This window comes from Carcharodon carcharias, chromosome 16, assembly GCF_017639515.1.
Source record: "Carcharodon carcharias isolate sCarCar2 chromosome 16, sCarCar2.pri, whole genome shotgun sequence".
Taxonomy (NCBI): domain Eukaryota; kingdom Metazoa; phylum Chordata; class Chondrichthyes; order Lamniformes; family Lamnidae; genus Carcharodon; species Carcharodon carcharias.
In genome coordinates, this window is record NC_054482.1 from 70,986,371 (window position 1) to 71,014,351 (window position 27,981).

Below are 27,981 nucleotides of genomic sequence, written 5' to 3' on the forward strand. Positions count from 1 at the left end.
ATTTCTTTCTGTAGATGTCCCTTTGTGGTTATAACAAAGCACTTCTCATGCAGCCTAACATGCTTAAATGCTTCTTAGTCCTCCGGTCCTTCCTCCAGGCAGAAAGATCATTTAGATAGGTCTATAATATGTGGACTGGATTGAGGGGGTGCAAATAAATGGATCACCAGCAAAAGGGCCAGTACTTGAGGTAAAGAGAAACTGATGTGTTCATGCCCTGTTTATTATACAGCCCAATTTCACTGGGTGTGCAGATGAGTCATCTATCTGCCTTCTCTATTACATAACCAGCTTTATAGGCATGTCTGACATGTTGGTGGAAATTTGAAACACTTTCCACTTACATCGCAATAATATTTAATAGTGGATATGTTAATCATCAAACCTCTTCCTGCAAAATGCACTGACTGCATTTGTCAAATCCCTCTAGCGCTCTCATCATCCCCTTATCAAGCTCTCTGCCCTTGGTGCCCAGCTGTCTGCCTTTTCACACCTTTGTTTTAGCTGGAGTTATTTCTTGAGAGCCATTTAAGAGTCACAGCTTTTGCCACCACTTCAATGTTTTTGATGCTGCTGCTTCAAACATTACTGCTGTTCTTCTCACTGCTCAGGAAAGGAATGCCTACCTTAAACTCGCTGAAGCTTTTAAAACTGTCCCAGAACTGAATTTACCACCATCACAGCAGCAGTGAACCTAACAAGGATAATGCTGCTGGCTCAAAACCTACCCTCCATAGCAATTAAAGGCCCAGTGATGAAATTGGATTGTGTTAGTGCAAGATTCACTTTGCCAGGCCATACCTACTAACCAACTAATAGGAGGAGAATTGAGTTCTTCAAGTTTATAACCCAGACTAAAATAATATCTCCACTTTTTCTTTCCTGTGGGTGAATCTGTCAGTCTTTACTTGATGACTTAGAGGAGGAAGAAAGTGAAATACATTGTTATTATTGAGATTTTGTGCTAAAGATTGGTCTGCACCCAGTTTCAGGCATGGGGGTGATTTGCGATCTGCTCAGCCTCGTTCCCATTGAGACAGGCAGGACACAAGCTTCGTGCTGCCTCCTCATTTCCATGATTGCAGCGTGTGGCCTAGTGTAACCAGTGCTGCCTACTGCATGTTCAACAGGAGGGCCTGGCAGCTTGGGAGGCTAGCATGTATTCCAGCTAACCTTCAGCTCTTAAAGGTTGCTTGTCCCTCTTAAAGGGGAGCTGTACTGGCAGAGAAAAAGCTGCTTCTATCAGTACTGTAATTTGCTACTGCAAAAGCAGAAACAAAATAAATGAATCATCTGGGCAGAGAGCAGAAGCCAGAGTCATAGATGCTCTGCTGGAGACCTTAGTCATGGAGCTCAACAAGGGGAAAGAGGCCATGTTTTCACAGGGGTGTCAGGAGGCCATCAAGGAACACACTCTGAAGGAAATGGAGATCAAAGCAAGGAGTTTGGTGCTGAGGACTTGGCAGCAATGCCAGAAAAGATTCAACGGTCTCACATGGGTGGTCAAGGCCAGTGAATGCATTTCCACATGACTTGCTACACCACTAACTTCTCACATTACTCAATGCACCACACCATCATCATTCACTGTCAGCAGTCCCTATCAGTCAGGACTCTGTCCTCACAAACCTCACTCTCATGGACCCACTACTAATGTTAGCCTTCGTCCACCTCTTGCTGTCTCCATATACCTCCAGCTATTCTTCCATGGCATGCACATTACACAGAAATAGTGCCTCACAATCATGGGTACTCTTCCCTCTCTTTTGCAGCCAAAGGTGCCATGGAATAGAAGGGAGCAGAGCACAAGTGACAGGGATAAGGCACAACTGCATCCCTGAACCCCAAGGAGAGGATAGTGCTCCCCTTCATACACTTAGCTCCCACAGAGCCAATTGCATTGCATTGCCAAGAACATCGAGGATGATGATGCCCTTTCTCAACTCCCAACTCACTTTCATCCTGCTGTTTGACATGAAGTGTAAGTTGCAGGTAGTGTGACCTTGGACCTCTAACTTTTCACTCCTCCTCCCATCCCTCACCCCAACCTTTGCCTTCTGATTTTCTGTTTTCAGATATTCAAGAACTATCACCAGCTTAGCCATAGCAGCCTTAGGAAAAGGGAGAAAGAGTAACAGCACATATCTAATGAACAAACACCTATCCCTCCATCTGACACTTGCAGTCACCAGTTCAGATACTAGCAATGCATGAACTTTAGGCTAGTATAGATTTAAGATCAGCATATGGTGAGTCACCGGGCACAATTGTTGTTGGCAGGCTGAGGGAAAAAATAGCTTGAGTGCCTGTTCATTGGGAGGTGAGGTCACAAATTCTACTACAGGAAACTCTGATGAGGAGTTTGATAGGATGGCATACAGGAGAATACTGATGAGGATACACACTAAGATGCTTGATGCATCAGCATGCCGGCCAGACAGCCTGTTGACACTGTCAAGAGCAGAGAGAAGTCTGGTTCCAACATGACAGGGGGCAGCTTGTAGAGCTTGCAGCTCATCTTTTGGTGGCCAATTCCATGACAGCACTTGCAGTCCAAGCCTTGATACAGCATACGATGGTGCTGTCTCAGCTTCCACTGCAACAAAAGCAGAAATCCCCCAATGACTAAGTGGTGCATTGGAAGCTCAGACAGAGATTATGAGGTCCAGGATTGCTGCCATGGTGGTTCAGGCTACTGCCAACATGGTTGTGGATCTCCGTGCTCAGTGGGGCATGCAGTCTTTCATAGTAGTCCAGCAATATGTGCTCCTACAGATTATTAGGGTTGGTGACACAATAGAGCACGTACCTTCTGTTCTTTCTTAGAATTATGACATTCATGTTGCCACCCCTGCCCCTCCGCCAATGCCCTTGCTGTTGTCTATCAGTCTATGTCAAAATGGTGCAGTCCAAAACCAGACCTTTTAGGCCCAGAGACGCTCAAGGAGGTTTTACAGGGCCATCAGCAGTCTACTCCACTGAAGCCAGCAGCCATCATCAGCCCTGCTGCAACCACTGAGGTAGCACTGAGGAGAAACACTAGAACAGGCAAAGGTAACCGCAAGACAGGCACTGAGAGCATGCATGAGAGGGAAAAGTTCATTTTTGTTTATGTAAGTGGATGTGTTTTTGTATACAGGTGCTATGGAATTTTATTGTTGGTGGCTTTTATTGCAGTATCTTGGCCAAGGGAAAGCTGTGATAGAGAATTCCATGTGGATGGTAAAGTGGGAAATGGTGGTCCCTAAGGACCCTAAGGAGTGATGCCTGAGCAGGTCTTCTTGGAGCACCTATCCAGAATGAGGGGGCCCTAGATGCATCCTCCCAACCTCTTTCTCTTTCGTTCTGGAGGAGGCACAATTTTAAAGTTTGCAGATGACACAAAATTTGGAAATATTCTGAACTGTGAGGCAGATAGTGATAGAGTTGAAGAAGACATTGAGAGGCTGCTGGAATGAGCAGACACGTGGCAGATAAAATTTAATGCAGAAAAGTGTGAAGTGATACATTTTGATAGGAAGAATGGAGAAAAGCAATATAAAGTATAGGGTACAATTCCAAAGGGGTGCTGAATCTGAGGGACCAGGGAGTTTGTAAAGGTGGCAAGGCAGGTTGAGAAAGTGGTTAACAAGACATAGGGGATCCTGGGTCTTATAAATAGAGGCACAGAATACAAAAGCATTGGTTCGGCCTCAACTGGAGTATTTATTGTGTCCAATCCTGAGCACCAAATTTTAGGTAGGATGTGAAGGCATTGGAGAAGGTGCAGAAAAGATTTATGAGAATGGTCCCGGGGATAAGGGAATTTAGTTATTAGGATAGGTTGGAGAAGCTGCAAATGTTCTCCTTAGCGAGAAAAAGATTTAGAGGAGATTTTATAAGGATATTCAAAATCATAAAGGGTCTGCACAGAAAAGGTAGGGAGGAACTGTTCCCATTGGCAAAGGCAAAAGCTGCAAGTTGAGCTTGGGCCCTCCAGGGCATGAGCCCCGATGTTCTGCACCTTGTGCACCCCAATCTCCCAGGCCCAGTTTCCCCAACCTACTTCTTTTGGTCAAAGGAGAATGAAGTGCAGTCATCTCTTTTTGCACACAGAGATTTAGTGACTTCCTTTATGCAATACAGGACAGCAACCTAAGAGATGTTGCAAATATTGTCTGTTTCTACCTGCAAGGAGCCTGTGTATAAAAGTTCATGACCACCATCACCTTCACAGCCAATTGTAATGTTGTCCTCACCCTGCTCTGAGCTGCACCTTCATGGTGAAGCAGAGGTGTCCAATGCACTGCCCCTTGCTTAGGTTAAGATAGGAGAAATGGTCCCCGAAGACCCTGGGTGCATATGGCCTCCTGCTGAGAGTCTTTCTCCTCTTCCATGCCAAGAGAAGTAGAAACTATTGTCCCCATATATGGGAGCAAGTTGACTGAACAGAATCCTTGACGTTAGAACCAAGGCCTTCACCACTTGCCACACTGCTCGTTATAGACATCAGCATCTTTAAATAGCAGTACAAACCACCAAACATTTTTGCAAACCCACAGCCCCCAGCGGAAATCAACAATGAACCTGAAAGTAGTTGATAATTCCTTTAAATATTGTTGGTCCTGCCTCCTGCTGAACACATGTCCAGCTGTGCCAGGTTATGGGAGGGCATTAGTTGGGGCATTCAGGTAGGAAACAGCACCGCTGACTCCCAGCTCCCAAACTATCACAGTTACCAAAACAGCATTCGGCGCAGCTATCACAAGAAGTGTGTGTGCATATACTATATGGCCATTTTGCACCTGAAATGGCACCCACAGCTCTGAAAAAATGGGGGCTACATAACTGAATTTTGAGGCTGTTATTTTAAAATGTCTATTGCTAACATGAGTCATCTCTGTGAATTTTGTTTTCATGCTTTTAACATAAAATCAAAAGACCTTACGATGGTTTGGAATATGTGCTCACAATTGTGTTTGACTTCAAGAATTTATAGAGTTCAGCTGCAGAACCCGAATGGGAAATAGGTCATCCTGTGTAATGCCACTATAATTGGCTTAATGATCCAATATGACTATTGTGGTCACTAATTAAATGATACAAAGCATGCTCAATAAAAATGGACACCTTATCGAATATATTGCTAAACAATTGTAGGATAACTAAGATCAATGTCTAGGCTGTGAAATAAAAGTTGTGTGAGGAGAGTCTGGCAAGTCTTTTAGTTCAGTGGAAGTTTTGTGTCAATGCTACAAATTCAAACAGTTAAGTTGATAGGAGAAGGCGTGCAAAGATTCATCAAATTCGGATACAGCATAAAATTCAAAATTCTTTTCGGTTATGGCCTTGTGACTGTAACCAGTAGATATAACCATCAAGCCCCCACATCTTCATATGTCCATTTTTAAAAATATAAGTGTATTTGCCAGAGTTACACAATCTCAATTGGGGAACTATTTCATAGTACATGACAGTGACATTAAACACACCTTACTGTTGGGGGAAGACATCCAACAGAATTAATACATCAATGTACTTAAAGGCCCGATTTTTGCTAAGCTGCACCAACTCATTGGCCCTTTAAAAATGAAGGAAGGAACCCAATTTCAGGATTCCCACGCTCATTCCCCTTTCTGGAAATTTTTATGGGCGAGGGATAAGGTTGCGGGTAGCTTGCCCACATGCAAAACTCCCACCCTTGCGACTCCAATGCAGAGGTAGGCAGTTCCAGTTCCCCCCTGACCTCAATATTTGCAGAAGTGGGCCTTTTCAGGGACCTCAGAGGAGTTGTGAACCATGGGGGATCCCTAGTCCCAAGTGGGGAGCAAATAAAAGCAGTCACCTGCTACTGGAATTCTTTGATTGACAGGCTTTAAAATACTAAAAAAAAATCTGTTCTTTCAGATTTGTTAATTAGATGTTGTATTGTATGGTAGATTTGTTTTCACTGCAGTGATTGATTATAGTACTCTATCCTGTAAAGGTAATTGACCATTACATTGATCAGCATTGTAAGTGTTGAGATGTATGTATTCTCATTAGGAAAATGCTATTATGCATTCAAAACTAAAGAAAACATTGCTTGGGAACGCTGCTATCATGATTTTAAGTGATTTAAATATCCACAGCTCTTCACATTCATAAAGAAAAAATGGGTCTGCATCTTTGCACCTTTCACTTAGGAAAAAATGACACCTGCTCCTGTACTGCTTTGATTGTCAGGACATCTGGTGTAGCTTAGGAAAAACAGGGCCATTTGTTTTTTGCAATTTCAATAGGCTTCATTGTCTGCATTTGTAATGGTTTGTTTTGACAACTGGGGCCAATATAAACGTTTGATTGAATTTCTAAAGCTACAGAACCATTTATCTCAACAGGGAGTTCTGTTCACAGTTTTATTGGCAGTTTTAAGAGGTTATTAAAGGATGGTCCTTGATGTGATTTCTGAATATATGTTTGTTTGTTTTGACTACTGAATAGCTATTTAACAGCATTTACATGGAGAGTATGATGGGGCAAGGAGGGAGCATGGGATATGAGGGGGCATTGGGGTATTAAGGTATATGGGGAGCATAGGGGGCATGAAGGGGATATGAGGAGGCACATGGGGGTGAGGGATGAGGGTTTGAGGGTCTGACATTCATCATTACAACTGGGCCATGTCCCAGTAAATAGAGGTGGGTTTTCTAGCCTCCCAGCCTCACCATTTGCCTGCCTCTGCTGCCACCTTGTGCCTGTCTGCAGAGCTGGTGGGCCCGACTCTATCCCGCCCTGCCTCCCTGGAATGAAAATATGGTGGGCAGGGACCTTTTTAAAGGAGATGCATCTGCCGAGTCGGAAAGTATCCCGACTTCCTCTTCCCGCCTCCTCCATGAAAATCCAGCCCAAATGGTCTGCTTAGTCTGCAGACTTAAATCCAACAGAGTGGTTGTGGCATTACTTATTTCATTTTTTTTTACTTTTCATTACTTTTAATTGGTCATTTGTGTCTATGGCACAAAACCCAACATATCTATGAGCAATCATATGTCAAGGAATGAGAAATATTCTGCATTCAGTGGTGCCAGTCATAGACTTACCTCATCACCAGGCTACATTAAAAGGCAATCTTATCAACAATAATTAATGTCTGGCAAATCAATCCAGATACTAAACTGTTCTTGAAAATTATTTGGAATATTAGTGAGCTCTTTCTAAAAAGCGTAAGTTCATTTAGTATGGGCTTCTTATGCATGAAAGGTTAAGCACCCAGTAAACAAAGTTAGATAACATCATATATACTACAGCTTCAACATCAATTTTATTATAAACATTATATAAAGCCTGAATATTTAAGCTGTCAGTTCTTGTTCATCCAGAACTGAAGAAAAGATCATCAACATGAAACATAATTCTGTTTCTCTCTCCACAGATACTGCTTGACCTGATGAGTATTTCCATCATTTCCTGTTTTTATTATCCACTTAGAAGCTGTTGTCTGCTTCTTGTAGTGTTGGCTGGCTTTTTACAGTACATTAATGACTAATAGGTCTGGACTTAATTGTCGTAGCGATGGGCCTGTCCATTGGCTGGAGAACTGGTAGCAAACCCTTCTTGACAATTTCTAGGAACCCAACCAATCTAAAGCCAATCAAGCATTTATCTGCCTGATGTCAGAGTTCCTGGGGCCTTCAGGATGGATGTCTGCCTCCAAGAACTGCCAGCTAATCAAATGCTGTCTGCTCTTTAGTACCAGCGGTGCCACCAGGTGTGGTGGCCACATGTTGATACAGCAGGAGACCCTTGGGGAGAAGCATCCATGGAAGCCCTGGAACCCAAGTTAAGCGGTTAAGTAGGGCTCCCTCCCTGGCCAGTCAGGCAGGTGCTGGCAAGGAAGGGAATAGGTGTTCAGTTTAAAGAGCAGGGGCAAGTCCTGAGTGGCGGGGTAACCCTTGTCACCAGTGGGGCCTTCTGTTGGGCACAGGAAGCCCTAGCAGGAGGGCTCCCCAGGCCACAGGCAGGTTCATCAGAGTATACCTGGCAGCCAGCCCACATGGTATGGGACCCATTCGCTGCTGATAGAAGGGCTGAGGCCCTTGAGTGGGAATTAATTGACCACGTATGGCCCTCGATTGGCGTCTGGGTGGAAAGGCTTACCTTGACCTTCTCTGGCCCAGACTTCATTGGGGTGAGTTGGGAAGACAATGGGCTCTCCATTCCGTACTTTCCTGCCCTATCAAACAATCCCCTCTCCCCCACCTCGTAACCCGCTCCTAAGTTGGGCGGGGGGGGGCATTAAATTCTGCCGATCATTTCTAAAATAAGTATTTGACGTTCTGAAGGGTTAAAAGTGAAAGTCATACATCTAGGAGTTCATTCACACTACAACTGTACTACCATTGTAAATCATTTTGCTTTTGCACCAAATTTAGAGTCATAAAGTAAATGGAACCATGGCATTAGTGCTCAATGTGACATGTAAAACAAGCTAAGAGACTGCCTGAAGGATATAGTATCACTCTACTTTGCTTCAGAGTCAGCTTTGGCCTTGGTAGCTGGTTTATATTCCAAGATGACGGCCACTGGGAGCAGTTTCAGCTTTGCACCAATATTAAACTTGTCGAGCATGAATACCCCCTAAAATATACATTTTTGCCAACTTCAAACACAGAAACATATCAGTAATATGTTAAAATGAAAAGTGTTATGTTTAAAAGATGCATTTTAATGATTTTACTCACCTATAGTTACCCAAAAACACCCCATCAGGATTGAGCATAGGCACTATTTTAAAGACCAGAACATCCCGTAGAGCCTTGGCAACTGAGTGCTGACTAACAAGAAAATCAATAAAACCTAGAAGGAACAGGAAAAATTTATATCTCAAAATATTGTAAAAGCAGGCTCTTATCACTGTATACAGATTACTGCTACCAGACCTTTACTGAGATTATTGAATAACCTAGTAAACTGTTGCAGTTTTTTTCAGATGAAGAACGGACGTTGCTATGGACTGAAGTTCACTAGGAATACACCATCCACATCAAGTTGCACATTTTCTAAGCTAACAGACCCTTAGCAATCCGTCCTTGAAAGAAAAGTCATGTAGCAAGGGATTTAAAATATTTTAGCTGTGCCAAGTTGCCACGGTACACTGACTGAAAACTTAACCTGCCTTGCAATTGAAATCTATCAAATGTAGAACACAGTGCTGGAAAATTCCACTCATCATTAAGCCAATAGTGAATGACTTTTGAGCTGAAAAATAAAGCAACTTTCCAGTTTGCAAATGACATTAGTATTTATTTCTCTATCTTTAATTCTTGCCTTCTTTCTTTGCTTCTCTGCTGCACCTTTGTGGTGTGTTGCAGCCCTCATCTTTGCCATTTATCAGCAATGCAGGAAATTGATTCCATTCTTCTACAGAATTAGAATCTGGCTAAAATTAAACTTTTAAGTTAACATATTTTAAAATTAGAATTATTCTGTTATTTCATTAGGCCCTTTTCACACAATTGCATGTTTTAATTAAGTTCTTCCCATGCATCTAAGGCATTAATATACAATTTCAAATCTGAGAAATGAAGCTCTGCTTGTGTTCTTTTTAAAATGAAATACTGCATACAATAGCTGCAACAACAGATGGCTTCTCAATGAACAATGCACTATGGGTCCTGACAATATTCCGGCAATAGAACTAAAGACTTGTGCTCCAGAACTTGCTGTGCCCCTAGCCAAACTGTTCCAGTACAGCTACACTGGCATCTACCCGGCTATGTGGAAAATTGCCCAGATATGCCCTGTACACAAAAAGCAGGACAAATCCAACTGAGCCAGTTACCGCCCCATCAGTCTACTCTCGATCATCACTAAAGTAATGGAAGTGGTCATCAACACTGCAATCAAAGCCGCACTTGCTTAGCAATAACCTGCTCATTGACACCCAGTTTGGGTTCTGCCAGGGCCACTCAGCTCCTGATCTCATTACAGCCTTGGTTCAAACATGGACAAAAGAGCTGAACTTCCCGAGGTGAGGTGAGAGTGACTGCCTTTGACATCAAGGTCGCATTTGACCTAGTGTGGCATCAAGGAGCCCTAGCAAAACTGGAGTCAATGGGAATCAGGGGGAAAACGCTCCACTGGCTGGAGTCATACCTAGCACAAAGGAAGATGGTTGTCGTTATTGGAGAACAGTCATCTCAGCTCCAGGACGTCACTGCTGAAGTTCCTCAGGGAAGTGTCCTCAGCCCAACAATCCTCAGCTGCTTCATCAATGACCTTCCTTCCATCATAAGGTCAGAAGTGAGGATGTTCACTGATGATTGCACAATGTTCAGCACCATTCGCAACTCCTCAAATGCTGAAGCAGTTCATGTCCAAATGCAACAAGACCTTGACAACATCCAAGCTTGGGCTGACAAGTGGCAAGTAATATTTGCGCCACACAAGTACCAGGCAATGACCACCTCCAACAAGAGAGAATCCAACCATTGCCCCATGGTGTTCAATGGCACTACAATCACTGAATCCCCCACTATCAGGATCCTGGAGGTTACCATTGGCCAGAAACTAAACTGGACTAGCCATATAAATACTGTGGCTATAAAAGCAGGTCAGAGGCTAGGATTTGTGTGATGAGTAACTCACCTCCTGGCTCCCCAAACCCTGTCCACCATCTACAAGGCACATGTCAGCAATGTGATGGAATGCTCCCCACTTGCCTCGATGAGTGCAGCTCTCACAGCACTCAAGAAGCTTGACACCATCCAGGACAAAGCAGCCCGCTTGATTGGCGCCACATCCACAAACATTCACTCTCTCCACTACTGCGCACAGTAGCAGCAATGTGTACCATCTACATGATGCATTGTAGGAATTCACAAAGGCTCCTTCGACAGCATCTTCCAATCCCATGACCAGCACCATCTAGAAGGACAAGGGTAGCAGATTGATGGGCACACCACCACCTGGCAGTTCCCTTCTAAGTCACTGACCATCCTGACTTGGAAATATATCGCTGTTCCTTCACTGTTGTTGGGTCAAAATCCTGGAACACCCTTCCTAACAGCACTGTGGTTGTACCTACACCACATAAACTGCAGCGGTTCAAGAAGGCAGCTCACCATCACCTTCTCAAGGGCAACTAGGAATGGGCAATAAATGCTGGCCCAGCCAGCGAAGCCCACATTCTGTGGATGAATAAAAAAAAACTTATTTTACATTTAGAGATGGCACTATTTTTTACAAACTAGTTTAATGTATCTTAAGAATGATATCACAAAACTAGAGTAATTCAATCACCTTATGCTAGAATCCTGAAAATATGGGGTGCAATTCTCGCGTCTGGGACTAAGTGGGTGGGGACAAAGACTGTTTCCTACCATAAAGGCTATCGGGAAATCCCGCGCCATCTTGCTCCCATGGCATCATTAATTATGTAGTTGGGGGTTTCCCAATGTCTAACGCGGCGGGGGGGCTGGGTGGTGGGCATCCTGCCATCATATCTAGGAGCCACGTTTAAAAGGCAGCCATACATCCTTACTGCCAATGCCTACTGAGATGCCTGAAAGAGGAGTTGAAGGTCCAGCACCCAAGTTCAGTGATGCCTCCCTGTGCACCCTCTTCAACCATGTCGAGATCAGGAGGGATGTACTCTACCCAGCTGATGGAAGGAGGAGGCCGAGCAGGGAAACTAACTTTGCATGGGTGCAGATGGCCGATGTTGTAAGTGTCCAGGCTGTCCAGCTCAGGTCAGCCATACAATGCCGGTAAAGGATGAACGACCTCACTTGCTGCACCACGGTGAGTAAATCTTCAGCTGCTTGCACTAACCACAACGAAACCAATGAATGTTAGGGTACATGGGGCTCTGTGGCAACGGCATAGCCGTACCTTGTAGCCCCACTGCTGTGCATTCACTCTGCAGTGGAGTGACCACTGTGCCTCCTTCACCTTTCCACATGCAGAAATCAATGCTGTATGGAAGTGGAGGGCGGCCATGGGCTCAGGCGCAGAGGACACCAGCAACCTCTGCAAATCAGATGCCTCTCTGAGCCTTAACCTTGCATGTGAATGGCCTCAGCACTCTGGAGGGTGCTGGCCCACACCCCTTCTAAACAGTTTGCAGAGCATTAATACCATGCCACACAATCCAGTGGGTTATCTCTAAGAGTTTAAGTATGAGAAATGAATGTGAAATTGCAATGTACAAATGGGTGTAATAAACAATTCCTCTCAAACCCACCTTTTTGTTTTCTTACAGCAGGAGATATTGAGGCACAACCGGTGAGAACAGGAGGAGATGATGGGAGGGGAGCACCCGCATCTGAGGGCTTTCACAGAGCTTGAGAGCTCAGGCAGCAGGTGTGGAGCGAGAACAGGCATTTGTCGATGGGGAGCTTGAACTTGGGCTTCCACCCGGTAAGGATCCATCCATGGTATAGAAGCCATGTTGGAGGCAGCTAATGCTGTCACTCACTCTCTCTTCCCTCACTTACAGGCACCACCAGGAAGAGGCCAAGGCCCGATGCAGAGGACTCCCTGTTAGGCTTCAGCAGAAACCCTAGCCCAGAGAGGAGCCAGGAGAGAGGGCAAGAGGAGAGATGTTCACCTGTAGAGGCATCACAGCAGACACCTGTGCCCTCCACTTACCCAGAGACACACACCTCAGTGAGTATGAGCTCTAGAAGAGGATGAGTCTCACACCTTGTTGGTCATCGCAAGGACACGTATCCACAGAAGGAGGAGGCAGGGTCAGCCAAGCTCACCAGCACTCGGAGGACTGCTGGGGAAGAGGCATCTGCGAGGTCCAAGTCCAATGAGGGGCCACTGAAATTGGCCTTCCAACTAATGTGGGGATTCAGCAAGAGGTGGGGGGCACATCAGGCAGAGGTGGTGGAGGCCCCCACCAGTGTGTCAGTTGAGTCAGAGGAGTCTGTCTGCATGTTGGCTGATCAAGTTTTATTTTATTTATTCATTTATGGGGTGTGGCCATCGTTGGCTAGGCCAGCATTTATTGCCCATCCCTAAATGCCCTTTAGAAAGTGATGGTAAGCTGCCTTCTTGAACTGCTGCAGTCCCTGTGATGTAGGTGCACCTACAGTGCAGTTAGGGAGTTTCAGGATTTGGACCCAGTGAAGGAATAATGATATATTTCCCAGTCAGGGTGGTGAGTGGCTTGAAGGAGAACTTCCAAGCGGTGGTGTTCATATGTGTCTGCTGCCCTTGCCCTTCTAGATGGTAGAGGTCATGGGTTTGGAAGATGCTGCCTAAGGAGCCTTGGTGAGTTTCTGCAATGGATCTTGTAGATGGTACACACTTCTGCCACTGTTCATCGATGGTGGAGGGAGTGAATGTTTGTTGATGTGGTGCCAATCAAGCGGGCTGCTTTGTCCTGAATGGTGTCCAGCTTCTTGAATGGTGTGGGAGCTGCACTCATCCAGGCAAGTGGGGAGTATTCCATCACACTCCTGACTTGTGCCTTGTAAATGGTGGGCAGGCTTTGGTGAGTCAGGAGTTGAGTTACTCATCGCATGATTCTTAGCCTCTGACCTGCTCTTGTAGCCACAGTATTTATATGGCTAGTCCAGTTCAATTTCTGGTCAACGTTAACCCCCAGGATGTTGATAGAGGGGGATACAGTGATGGTAATGCCATTGAACATCAAGGGGCGATGGCTGGATTCTCTCATGTTGGAGATGGTCATTGCCTGGCACTTGTGTGGCATGAATGTTACTTGCCACTTGTCAGCCCAAGCCTGGATATGGTCCATATCTTGCTGCATTTGGATATGGACTGCTTCAGTATCAGAGGAGTCATGGATGGTGCTGAACACAGTGCAATCATCAGCAAACATCTCCACTTCTGACCTTATGATCGAAGGTAGGTTATTGATGAAGCAGCTGAGAATGATTGGGCTTTGGACACTACCCTGAGGAACTCCTGCAGCGAAGTCCTGAAACTGAGATGATTGTCTGGAACAGAGTTGGTGAAGTGGTGCCGGCCTTTGTGCACCTCGAGATCTCCATGGGGAGGCTGGTGGGCTCTATAGAGATCCTAGTCCAGCAGTACCTGCTGAAGATGCACGCAGACCTGCACTCCACCACGGTAGCAATGGGGGAGCTTTTGCAGTTGGCATGCAAGAGAGGGACAGGGCACTTTGACCTCCCTCCAGTGGCCTCTTCCTCTCACGGAGTCAGGCCAGGCCTTCAGGCATTCTAAGAAAGGAGCTGCAACAGCTTAGACACCCCTAGGTCATCCACTCAGGAATCTCAGATGTTGTCCGAGCCTTCCGAGTCCCCTTTGCCTGTGACCCCTTCAACCTTGTCCTGTGTCACCGCAGAGGGAGCAGCTAGCCCACAGGAGGACAACCAAAAGACGCCAAGGCCCTCCAGGCCTCCGCTTTTGAGATGATGACCGCAAAGGTCCTCCAAGGCAACAGGGCCAACTAGCCAGCAGGATGTCTTCACACCTGCTGCAGATAGAAACATGGAAACTAGGAGCAGGGGTAGGCCATTTGACCATTTGAGCCTACTCCACCATTCAATATGATCATGGCTGATCCTCTATCTCAACACCATATTCCCGCTTTCTCTCCATTCCCCTTGATGCCCCTAATATCCAAAAATTTATCAATTTCTTTCTTGAATATACTCAATGACCTGGCCTACACAGCCTTTTGTGGTACAGGATTCCACAGGCTGAGCACCCTCTGAGCAAAGAAATTTTTCGCATCTCAGTCCTAACTGGCCTGCCCGTATCCTGAGACGGTGGCCCCTAGTTCTAGACACCCCAACCAGGGGAAACATCCTCCCTGCATCTAGTCTATCTAGCCCTGATAGAATTTAGTTCCCCCATCCAAGTCATGTATACATATCGTGAATAGCTGGGGCCCAAGCACTGATCCCTGTGATACACCACTAGTCACTGCCAGCCACCCGGAAAAAGACACATTTATTCCCACTCTCTGTTTTCGGTCTGTCAGCCAATTTTCAATCTATGCCAGTATATTAACCCCAATCCCATGTGCTTTAATTTTGCCCACTAGCCTCTTATATGGGACCTTATCAAAAGCCTTCTTGAAGTCCAAATACACCACATCCACTGGTTCTCCCTTACATGTTCTACTAGTTACATCCTTAAAAAACTCCAGTAGATTAGTTAAGCATGATTTCCCTTTCATAAACCCATGCTGACTTTGTCTAATCCCGTTAATGCTTCCTAAGTGTTCTGTTACCACATCTTTTATAATAGATTCCAGCATTGTCCCCATTATTGATGTTAGGCTAACTGGTCTGTAATTCTCTGTTTTTTCTCTCTCTCCTTTTTTAAATAGTGGCAAATAAACATTTGCCACCCTCCAATCTGTAGGAACTACTCCAGAGTCTTTAGAACTTTGAAAGATGACCACCAATGCATCCAATATTTCCAGGGCCACTTCCTTTTGTACTCTGGGATGTAGATTGTCAAACCCTGGGAATTTTTCAGCCTTTAACCCCATTGATTTCTCTAGCATCATCTTTTTACTAATACTGATTTTCTCCAATTCCTCTCTCTCATGATTCCCTAACATTTCTGGGAAATTATTTGATATTGGGGGAGCACCTAGATGAAGTAGCAGGCCAAGGAAAATAAAGAAATTTTTGATTACAACTGGTTGCACTGGTGAACAAATGATTGTCACAATTATAAGTTATGTAAATATAATCATTTTCACTGTTATAAAAACAAAAAAACTGCGGATGCTGGAAATCCAAAACAAAAACAGAATTACCTGGAAAAACTCAGCAGGTCTGGCAGCATCGGCGGAGAAGAAAAGAGTTGACGTTTCGAGTCCTCATGACCCTTCGACAGAACTTGAGTTCGAGTCCAAGAAAGAGTTGAAATATAAGTTGGTTTAAGGTGTGTGTGTGGTGGGTGGAGAGATAGAGAGACAGAGAGGTGGAGGGGGGGGTGTGGTTGTAGGGACAAACAAGCAGTGATAGAAGCAGATCATCAAAAGATGTCAACGACAATAGTACAATAGAACACATAGGTGTTAAAGTTAAAGTTGGTGATATTATCTAAACGAATGTGCTAATTAAGAATGGATGGTAGGGCACTCAAGGTATAGCTCTAGTGGGGTTTTTTTTAATTATATAATGGAAATAGGTGGGAAAAGGAAAATCTTTATAATTTATTGGAAAAAAAAAGGGAAGGGGGAAACAGAAAGGGGTTGGGGATGGGGGAGGGAGCTCACGACCTAAAGTTGTTGAATTCACTATTCAGTCCGGAAGGAACAACACCTCATCTTCCGAATAGGGACTTTACAGCCTTCCGGACTGAATATTGAATTCAACAACTTTAGGTCGTGAGCTCCCTCCCCCATCCCCACCCCCTTTCTGTTTCCCCCTTCTCTTTTTTTTTCCAATAAATTATAAAGATTTTCCTTTTCCCACCTATTTCCATTATATAATAAAAAAAACCCCACTAGAGCTATACCTTGAGTGCCCTACCATCCATTCTTAATTAGCACATTCGTTTAGATAATATCACCAACTTTAACTTTAACACCTATGTGTTCTATTGTACTATTGTCGTTGACATCTTTTGATGATCTGCTTCTATCACTGCTTGTTTGTCCCTACAACCACATCCCCCCCCCTCCACCTCTCTGTCTCTCTATCTCTCCGCCCCCCCACACACACACCTTAAACCAGCTTATATTTCAACTCTTTCTTGGACTCGAACTCAAGTTCTGTCGAAGGGTCATGAGGACTCGAAACGTCAACTCTTTTCTTCTCCGCCGATGCTGCCAGACCTGCTGAGTTTTTCCAGGTAATTCTGTTTTTGTTTTTATCATTTTCACTGTGATGTCTACCGACTTGTTTCAGTATATTCCTTTAGGGTTTACTGAATGTCACCCTGCCCTCACCCACCCTCTCTCCTGGGGACACACAACCCCCGAGTGAATTTGCAGGGAGTCAAGGGTATGTGGCAGGGTTTTTGCGAGCCATGTGCAAACACTCTTGTGTGCACGCTGAGCCTTCATCCATCAAAGTCTCATATCCCAGGTCCCAAGCATTGTCAATACTGCCAACTGGGGTTCCCTTTCAGTTATCCAGCTGAGGTGACCTGCATCCGCCCATCCACTGACCCAATTCCCATGCAGCATCTTGGGACCTCCAACACGAGGCTCTGTTTAGTTTTGATCAGGCCAGCATGGTGGCTGTGACATTTTTCTTGCACTCCAGCACCATTTCCCCTCCCTCAGTCACCCATACATTTCACCCATTACCATTGACACCTCCCCCAAACCTGGCATTACGTTCGACCTCTCCACCATTACCCTCCAACTTGCTCCCTTTTCCTTTGACAATGTCCAAGTCAACATACATGTTCCCTTCCTCCCAGAAAATTCCACCTTAGTAAACAGTGACCTGCCTGCCCTCCTCTTGCACACCCCCGAGTCCATTTGTATGTACATATCCCTGCCAATGACTCTCATTGCTCCTTCATGTGACATCATCACACTCTCACCTTCCCACCCTACCAGCTCCCTTCACCCCAGTAGCCCTCACCATTCCTTTGTTCCATGCCTACCTTGCGTTCACTCCCCAGAAGTCAACAGTTGAGTCCACCAACCCTTCTCATGAGTCCCTTCACACCTGGGACACCCCCTCATGCCCCTTCACACCTACATATAACCCCACCCCCCTCCTGCCTGACAACCAACACGGTCCTTCCCACCCTACCCTACTGTTCCCTCTGCAGCCTTGCTCCACCTGAAATACCCTTTCCAACACCCCAACCATCAACACACCCCTCTGGACACACTCACCACCTCTTCAGTCCTCTCATAACCTTCTATAATATCCTCCCCAACAGTTCCTTGCCATCCAACATATCTCCTGCTGCCTTCCATCTGCAGCTCAAGGATCCAATTGCATGGCAAAGTCCATAGAACAAAGTCTGATCCCATGGCAAAGTCCCTGGAAGAAGGTCCAAAAGTTGAGCAAGGTCCCTAGAAGAAGGTCCCAAGCTTGAAGGAGATGCTACATAGAGAACTCCCACCTTCTGGAAGCTGCTTCGTGGAGACAACCCATGTGGATGAAGTTCCACCCACTCTGTGCTGCACGTAGCACTCCAGGGTCTGGTAGCTGGAGGCCTCCATCTTCTCAGATGTCCACAACATTCCTAATGTCTTCTTAAGGTAAATACTGATTTTTGCATGCCATGTTGGTCCAGATGTGTTATGGACCGGTGTGTTTTCCCACTGGCGTTGCAGAGAAGCGGGCGTGGGAGCAAGGTTTTGGTTGGGCCTACATCTGCATCTCTTTAGTGGGATGAAAATCAGCTTCATGCCAATCTCTAACAGGAATCACAATCTGCCATCGTGGACAGTATCAGAAGATCCCATCGTCATTTCAGATTGGCTTGAACCCCCTGATTTTTGGACCTCTTGAAATCACCCCACCCTTTGCCATTGAGAGAATGGGAGAATTCCATTCATGGTCTTTTGCTCAAATCAAGGATCCATAACAAAAATTGTCTTTCATTTAGTCAGATAACAGCATTAACTCGCTTTTCATTATCCTCTTTTTCCTTCTCATTTTGAATGGTTCAATTCTGGCTTTTAAGATTGGCAGTAGAATTTTGTAAAATGTGAAATTTGTATGCATTGACTGAAGCATAAATTAGCTTTGTATTGATACTGGCGATGGGCACAATCTTGGAGATATGTCAGCTGATCAATTTGTTCTGCTTCAGAAGTGCACCTAGTGTGGTAGACAGTAGATTCAGAAGTCAGCAGTAGCATTTCACAGAGCACATAAACCAGAAGTAAGAGTCACAAAGTCCAGCTTGAATGGAGTACTCCTTCAACAGAGTACTTAACTCAGGGAATTTGATGAGTTAGGGAAGAGGTGCTGCTTTGGTCCTTTACAAAACAAGGAGTGGTCTGAATGAGTGAGTGCAAGACATCGAGATCTGGGAGCTGAAGTCTAGAGGCATTAATTAGGAGAGCAGAAAAATATTCGTCTATATTACAGAGAGGCTTACCAGCAGTAGTGGCAGCGGTAGATTTAGGTGAAGACTGATTGCAGCGGACGAGGTGTTAAAGTGGAGGACAGAATCTCCAATGAAATCTCTGACAACAAAAGCAACATCTGCAAAACAGATGCAGTGATGTCCCATTCAGGGAAGGAGCTGACTGGTGACTAAATAGTAAGTTTTATAAATAATAGACTAGAAAGTAAAGGCATGACAGGGAATCTCAGCCTCTTGAAATGCTCATCTTGTGCCATGTGGGAAATCCTGGACACTCCTCATGGCTTGGATGACCATAGGTACAGGAAGTGTTGCCAGCTAGAATAGCTGGAGCGCTGGATTTTGAAGCATGAGTGGTGATTGGAATCATTACGGGGCATTCATAAGGTTGACAGTTTCATGGATAGCACATTTCTGGATGTGGTCATCCCACAGGTTAAAAGAATGTGCAGGCAGAGAGGTGATGGATGACCACCAGAAGGGCAAGGAGGACCAGGCAGACAGGGCAGTTATTCCATGAGTGCATCTCACTCTCCAAACAGTATTCGCTTCTGAATTCTCGTGAGACTGATGGTTCGTTCAGGAATGCAGGCAGAACGAAGTTCACAGCACCTTGGGAGGCTCAACTGCACAGAGTGAGAGAAAGAGTGGAAGAGAAATAGTGGTAGGAGATTCGATAATGAGAAGAACAGACAGGTGCTTCTGTAGCCACAGGTATGATGCCAAGATGGAATGTTGCGTCCCTGGTGCCAAAGTCAAGAATGTCACTGAGCGCTATAGGGCATTCTGATGGGGAAGGGTAAACAGCCAGAAGCCGTTGTCCATATCAGCATCAGTGACATAGGCAGAAGGAGGGATGAGGTCCTGCAAGCAGAGTTTAAGGAGCTAAGAAAAAGTAGCCCCCCAAACAGTCAGAGGATGATAGAAGAGCAAATATGTAGGCAAATCTCTGAGGAGTATGAAACAATAGGACAATAACAGTAGGAGATTTCAATTATTCTAATATTAACTGGGACAGAATTAATGCAAAAGGCACAGAGGGAGCAAAACTCGTAAAATGCATTCAGAAGAACTTTTTTGGCCAATACATAGCAAGCACAACAATGGAGGTTGCAGTTCCAGGCTTTGTTTTAGGGAATGAAGTTGGGCTGGTAGAAGGATTATCAGTTCAGGAGCACTTTGGTATAAGTGATCAAAATTCAGTTAGATTTAGGGTGGTTATGGGAAAAGATAACAATAATCCAGCAATAAAAGTTTACAACTCGGGTAAAACTAATTCTACAAAACTGAGATGTGAATTAGCTAAGGTGGACTGGAAATAGCTACTTGAAGGTAAATCAATGACAGATTAGTGGGGCGCATTCAAGGAAGAGATAGTGAGGGTTATGAGCAAATATTTTCCTTTTAAGATAAATGGTGCGGCTAACAAATCCAGAGGTCCCTAGATGTCATGGGGTAGAAAGGAGAGGATAAAGAAAAAATGAGAAGCTTATGACAGAGACTGAGAGCTCAACACAGCAGAAAACCTACAAGAGTATAAAAGGTGTAGGGGCGTAAAGAGGGCATGAAAAAATATTGGCAAATAAAATCAAGGAAAACCCAAAGATTTTTTATAAATACATGAAGAGCAAGAGGATAACTCAAGAGTAGGGCCTATTTGGGACCATAAAAGTAAACTGTGTGCTGAGATGGAGGATATTGGTATGGCTTTTAATTGATACTTTGGCCTAGATTTTCATCCTTGAGGCAGGCAGTGGGCGTCAGGAAAATTCCTGGCCTGGCTTGCCCGCCTTGGGAGAAAGTGCCCATAAAAGTGAGATCTTCATTCCCCGGGAAGTGGGTCTGTGCTGGAGTTGAGTCATTCAACCCAGGAAGAAGTTTGGAGGCTGTGTTTATCCTTCGTCTCTCTCTCTCTCTCCCTCTTTGTCACCCACTGTCAGATTCTTACAGACCTACCTGTCTCTGGCAGGCAATAACTGAGGAAAAACCTATAACTCAACTCTACAATGTCTTCCTATGGACTCTTCCTCTCTCAAAGTGTATCTCCATGGCAACACGACTAATGCATCCAGATAGAAATGCTAATAGCTATCCTTTAGACACCCAACTCTATTCTAACTTGGAATTGAATAGACAGTTTGGAGTATAACCATTTTTAGAGACTGACATTCCTAACACTTCCGTGTGAAACAGTGGGCTGAATTTTATGATACCTTGCCAGGATATTTAAAGGTGGGAGGGATTGTAAAATGCAGCACACGGCCTGCCCGCCAACTGCCCCAACCTGTCTCTCATTTTACAGTAGAGGGGAATGGAAGTGTCAAGCAACCTGACCATCCTTGGGGCTATTCAGGACGGTGTCTTGCTGGAGGGAGGACCTCCTACAGGGGTCCCCTGTGCCCGTCAGGGGTAACTCCCATCCCAAAGATCATATCCCCTGCAACCCTCCTTCACTGGCATCTCAAACCTGGTCCCCAAGCCTCATTAATGCCTCTCGCTCTCTCAGAACAAGTTGCACTCTTTCTCTTTCACTTACTCCCAGGTGCACTCGCTCTCTCTCTTTCGCTCACTCCCATGCGCACTCTCTCTTGCTCTCTCACTCACACGTGCACTCACTCTCTCTCATTCCCATGCGCACTCTCTCTCTATCCCACTCACTTGGACCTACCAGGCAGACCCCACTGGTACCCCAGGCCTATTTTCAGTCCGACCTCCATAAACTCCTCTTCTTCAGATATTGGCTGTAGTCCCATCAGAGGCCACTGGTCGAACCTGATGCTGCTGAGATTACAGAGCTGATGGCCAATCAGTTTAGCTGGCAGGTCTATAAGGTCGGACTTCCTCCCCACATGGGAGTGGAAGTCTTGCCTGAGCCAATTAATGGCCGCTGCGCATAAAATGGCTGCAGGGCAACTGACATTTGCATGGCCGGGCTCCTGATCGACTTTTAAATAAGGGTGAGGGGAGGTGAACATGATGCCTGATAAAATCCAGACCTTGGAGACTAACAATCTACGCACAGTCATCACAAGTACCCTTGCCATTGTCTACAGGTGTGATCATCTTGCGCCTTCTCCACAGTAAAAGAATCTGAGCCTCACTTTCCCCATAGCAACCAAGTCACCAAGGCTTGTTGTTGGGCAGATTTCAGAACTGGTCACACGACACCCTTCATTCCTCTATTTTACCCTAAATTAAAAAGACAGTCCCAAAACATAACAATCTTACAAACTTCATACTTATAATCTGTTGCAATCAAAGAAGAGGAGCGTGACATATTAGATGAACTTAACACAATGAGAGTGGAAGTATTAAGGGGTTTAACATTTTTAAAAGTGTTGTAAGGAGTTGGTTACAGTTCAGTAGATCTTACAAAGTCTTTGTAGTCATATATACATTAACTGTAAGTCTTTATTGGCTCTTAGAACAATTCACAATTATATAGTAAAGGGTACAAGCTTGGAGCTGTTTCCATGCTTGCTGGTACACACAGCTATATTCAACACTTGATTAACACTGGATACAGGTCATGTTCTCTCTTACATCACTGCGTGGGCAGTAGTGTACTCAGTCCCACGTTAACCCTTATTGTACCATACCCTTATACTACACCTTCCCCAAGTCTTTGTCCAATGTATTTTAAGTGATTATAATTTACCTTATGTCTTATATCGTTAGTATTATCATACATTTACATTGCCATTACTATATCATCACTACCCCATCTCCCCCCTTCAAGTCCCTGAATTCAAAGTTTCATGCTATCTGGAGGCTATATAATCCTTCCACATCTTAATTGCATTACTGTTGGAGAAGTGGTAGGCATTGTCGCTGCTGGTTCTTTCTGTAGGTTTGGATGTTGTTCTGTCATCTGGGTATGTTTTCATCCTTTTCTTCCATTCCTTCATGTTGAACCACACTTGGTTGGTTCAGCTATTGGGCTGGTCAGTGGTGGCTACCCTAACTCATTCTTACTGGGTGGACGAACACTTTATTCGTCTCCTTGTCATTTCTTTTGCTTCTTCCGTCATCATGTGGGTTGTGGTGATGTCCTCTATGGTGGAGAATGAGCATTCCTGTGGCTAGAATGAGGTTTAGTGGTACACTCACCTCTGCATTTCGCTGTCAGCAATGGACAGCTGCGACCAGGTTCCAGCATTTTTTGTGACGTTGGCATGCTGGCTGGGAGTTGTAGTGTATGTTCAGTAGTTGCAGTGTTGACTGTTGTTGGAGCCGGAGGTTGAAGCTCATTGGACTGTTGGTCGGTCTCTTTTATATCCTCCACTGGAGGGGTTGTGGTTATCTCCTGGGTGGTTGGCTGGTCTGACCATTTTTCCTGAGGTTCCAAGGTTTTCCACCACCTGTAACAAGAATGGACAAACCTCCGTGAAGAGAGAAGACAGTTCAGAACTGAAGTCCCAGTCAGGATACTTTGTTTGAGTGCTCAGGAACTTGCAGTTCTGTATGATTAACAACAGCAATTGTCTTGACATCTTCTGCTGTTTTGAAGAGATCCAGGGCTCCACAGGCATCTCTGCTGGTTATGGATGATGTGCTTCAGATTGAATATTTGTTTGCCACCATACTTTAGTGGTTCCAGAATCATGCCGATGAATGGAATTTGGATTCCTCTGTGCCAATGGAGTGGTGTGTCTATTGTTCGAATCCAGATGTCTTTCAGTCACAGTTCTTTGTCTGACAGAACAGTTACACTGGCTCCTGTGTCTAATTTAAAATTTGTTAAATGGCCATTGACTGAAATGTCTGCATTACAAAATGAGAAACCAATATCTTTGACCTCACCCAAGATGCATAGTTGTATGTCTTCGAGGTTTGCAGTCTCCATCTTGTGCATGATCTTTGGGCCTTCTGTCCATTTCAGAGTTTTTGCTATGCACAGTTTGCCATAATATGAATCCTGTTGCACTGAAAGCATTGGGCTGAAATTGCAGGACATTGATCTTGCCTGTGGGGGCGATTTGCTCCATAGTGTTGGCATAGTCACTCTGCTGGCCTTTTTGGGCTTGTTTTCCCCGGCCTAGCCTGTACCTGTGTCTTTGTTGTTCAGCTATCTGAACTGTGTGTTGGCCTCTGCACCATGGTTTATTTTCTCCCCTTAAAATGGTTCTGTGTTGTTTACAGAGTTCTGACTACTTAACTATCTGGATTACCTTTTCCAGAGTTAGATCTTCCTTTGCTTGCATGATGTCAGAGAGTTCGTCATCCACTACCTGTACCACTATTCTGAATCTGGTGAGTTCAGATTTTAAGTCTTTGCGTCTGCAACCTTCTGCCATTCTGTACAGACCATTAATGAATGAATTGACAGGTTCTCCTGGCTGCTGGACTTGCTTGTTAAATTTAGCTCTTTTGAGTATTTTATTGCTTCTTAGATTAAAATAAACATTGAAAGATTTTAGTACTTCTTCAAATATAGCAGTTGATTCACTGATTCCCTGTCTTTCAATACTGTCATTCACATTTGGGCCAACTTAATAAAACAGTGTTAACCTGCACTGCTTCTGACTTTTTGTCTAATTTAGGGGGGATTTGAGGAAAACTTTTTCTATCCAGAGGGTGGTTAGAATCTGGAACACACTGCCTGATGGGGTCGTAGAAGTAGGAGCCCTCACAACATTTAAGAAGTATTTAGATGAGCACTTGAAACACCATAGCATACAGGGCTACAGGCCAAGTGCTGGAAAATGGATTAGAATAGATAGGTGCTTGATGGCCATCACGGACATGATGGGCCGAAGGGCCTATTTCTGTGCTGTATAAACCTGAAGTGATGTTGTATCTTAGGAATCTTTTCCTCCATAGTCCCCAATTATGTGATTGATCTGGGTCTTTAGTTAGTCTAAATGAACTTGGAAGTATGGAGTTCTGATCCATGGTTACATTTTTTAAAGTGTAGGTTCTGCTTTAAGAGATTTCTGAATTTCAAGACGGCATCAGCATTCACTTGGAGACAAAGGGATTTCCCACACTTGCCGGTTTTGGCGTGCTCTGCTACAATGACATGAAAAGAAATTTTTCTCAACAATGGCTGCCTGGAATGGCTGCCTGAAGAGTTCTCTTGCTCAGCATTTGTGTTTAAAGTCATTAATTTGTCAAACACTAGCTTTTGCGTGGCTTTAGCTGGGTTTAAAAAGTCATGATTCTCCTGGAGTATTCAATTAATTATTTATAAATTTTCCCAGAGCGAGCTTGCTTGCTCACTGTGTGTTAATCCACAAGACAAAATGCTCATCTCCAGTTCACATTTTTCAATGGCTCATAACGTTTACAAGATATCGAAGCCTGCCCTGAAGGATGGAAATTTGGAAGCTAAAAATGTTTAAGACCAAAAGGGCTAAATTCAATGAAATAAGGGAACAATGAAAACAAATAACATGGGGAAGGTTGTTCAACAACACTTCAATAGAAAAAATTGGAACAGTTTTAAAGGCATAATGCTGAGGGATAAAGACATTCTTAAACCAACAAGCAAATGTAATGCAAAAATTGAGAAATAACAACTTAAGAATTAGATAAAGCAAAACAAAAATGCCTATACAATCCACCAAGGGGAAAGAAAAAGAGGTTTATAAAATAAGGCTGAAACATGTTAAAAAGATGATCATAGAGTCAAAGGGTGACCTTTAAAGGATGCACAGGAGCTGAAGCCAGGCATAATAGCAAAATCTCTTTCAATGGCACAAGAATTAGCAATGAGGTAAGGCTTTGATGATAATTACAAAGGTTTCATGGAAACATAGAAACTAGAACTTGGAGTAGGCCATTCAGCCCTTCGAGCCTGCTCCGCCATTCAATATGATCATGGCTGATCCTTTATCTCTGTGCCATATTCCATTTTTTCTCCATACCCCTTGATACTCCTAATATCCAAAAAAGTATCAATTTATTTTTTGGATATACTCAGTGACCCGGTCTCCAAGGTCTTCTGTGGCAGAGAATTCCACATGTTGACCACGCTCAGAGTGAAGAAACCTTTCCTCATCTCAGTCCTAAATGACCTGCCTGTACCCTGAGACTGTGGCCCCTGGTTCTAGACTCCCCAACCAGGAGAAACATCCTCCCTGCATCTAGTCTGTTTAGCCCAGTTAGAATTTTATATGTTTGAATCAGATTCCCTCTCATTCTTCTAAACCAGGCCCAGTCGAACTAATCTCTCCTCATATGACCGTCCTGCTATCCCTGGAATCAGCTTTGTGAACCTTGGCTGCACTCCCTCTATGGCAAGTATATCCTTTCTTATGTAGGGAGACCAAAACTGCATGCAATACTTCAGGTGTGGTCTCACCAAGGCCTTGTATAACTGTAGTAAGACATCCCTACTTCTGAACTCAAATCCTCTTGCAATGATGGCCAACATACCAACAGATACTGGAGAGGTTCCAGTAAATTGGAAATCGGATAAAGTAATGGCATGTAGAATAAGAATAACAAAACAGAAACAGGCGACTAGAGATACTTTGGGCTAGAAATTAGTCCCCACTACTGTTAGGATAGGGGATTGTGATTCATGTCCTGCCTCTGCCTTTACTGATGAACTAGGCAGCACACAAATTTTGTGCTGCTTTCATTTAAATGATTGTAGAGCTGGTCCGCTCAGCAAGGGGTTGAACAGCACTTGCAGAGAGCACATGGGACAGAGAGCCTCAATAGTACAAATAACTTGCTCCTCTTAAAGGCAGCCTGACCCTCTTAAAGGAAAGCTACACTGAATCACAGCAAACTATTGCTGAGTGCTATATTTGCAATTCTAAACAAGGAAGATGGAATACCAGGGCAGATAGAGAGGACCCTAAAGTTCATGGATATAGAGCTGATGGAGGTAGACAGGATGAGAGAGAGAGAATGTTTCCATGGGAGGGCCAGGATGCCCTGAAGCACCACACACAGAGGGGAATGATAGCTGGTGGCCAGGGAGGTCAATTTCCATAGCTTGGCCCCACAGATCTGGCAGCAGTGCCACAAAGAATACAATGACTTCAGAAAGGTGGTTAAGGCAGTGAATTCACCATGACACAACATCTCCTACCACTGCATTTCCAGCATCTCACTCTGCTCAATGCATCACATACCCATCACTTACCATCAGCAACCCTTAGCACTCAGGATTCACACCTAACACCCATATACACCTCCTCACCCTCATAAATATTCCAATGATGCCAGCCTCACATCCACCTCCCAGCCTCCACTATTAATTACACACAGGTAGTGTGCATTAACTACTCATTCACTTGAATCCCTAAAAATAGACACACACAATCTGTGCTGGAAATTGAGATGGCATGTAAGGGAGTACCACATCTTCAGTGATGCCAGATTCTATGGGCTGTCTCACATCCAGTCCCATGATGCAGGGAACAATCTCCTCTGTAGTATTAGGAAGTAGAAGTGTGTAAGGATTGGCTCCAGTTCCGTCCTTCACCAACTGGTTTTCTAGAAGTAACAATCATGTATGACCAGCAATTCAGCTATGACAGGCACATCATCCAAACACAGTGCTACAAAATCACTGACATTCTACCTTGCAAGGTAAAGTGGTCATTATCAGGAGGAAACAGCAGAATCTGTGGAGAACAAGAATGCCATCATCTTCTGAGCCTCACAGAGGAGATGGCTCCTTGCACCATGGGATTGGCTGTGATGCAGCGCATGGCATCCAACATCACTGAGGATAATGTGTTATTGCATCATATCCCTTCTCAATTCCCAGCACACTGTCATCCTGCTATCTGACAGGGTAGTAAGCAGCCGATGGTGTGATCCTCAACCTCTCGCTTTTCACCCCACCCACCTTTCCGTTACCCAAACATGGCCTTTCTGATTTCTTGCTCTCAGACACCCAAAAACTGTTGCCTGCCCAGCCACAGCACATCCAGAAAGAAAAGAGAGAGAGCAACAACACAGCACTGATGAAGAAACATCATCACTGATACTTGCAGCCACCAGCTCCAATTCTGACACTGCATGTGATTT

General features: G+C 44.6%; 1 protein-coding gene across 1 annotated transcript in view; it reads right to left on the reverse strand.

The window, feature by feature from the left end:
• The window catches only part of agbl4 (AGBL carboxypeptidase 4), a 1,082,368-nt gene that overhangs the window by 89,026 nt on the left and 965,361 nt on the right, over positions 1-27,981 (reverse strand). The window contains exon 9 of the mRNA XM_041207821.1: positions 8,703-8,817. Coding sequence (XP_041063755.1) covers positions 8,703-8,817 — 115 coding nt within the window. The remainder of the gene's footprint in view (positions 1-8,702; positions 8,818-27,981) is intronic.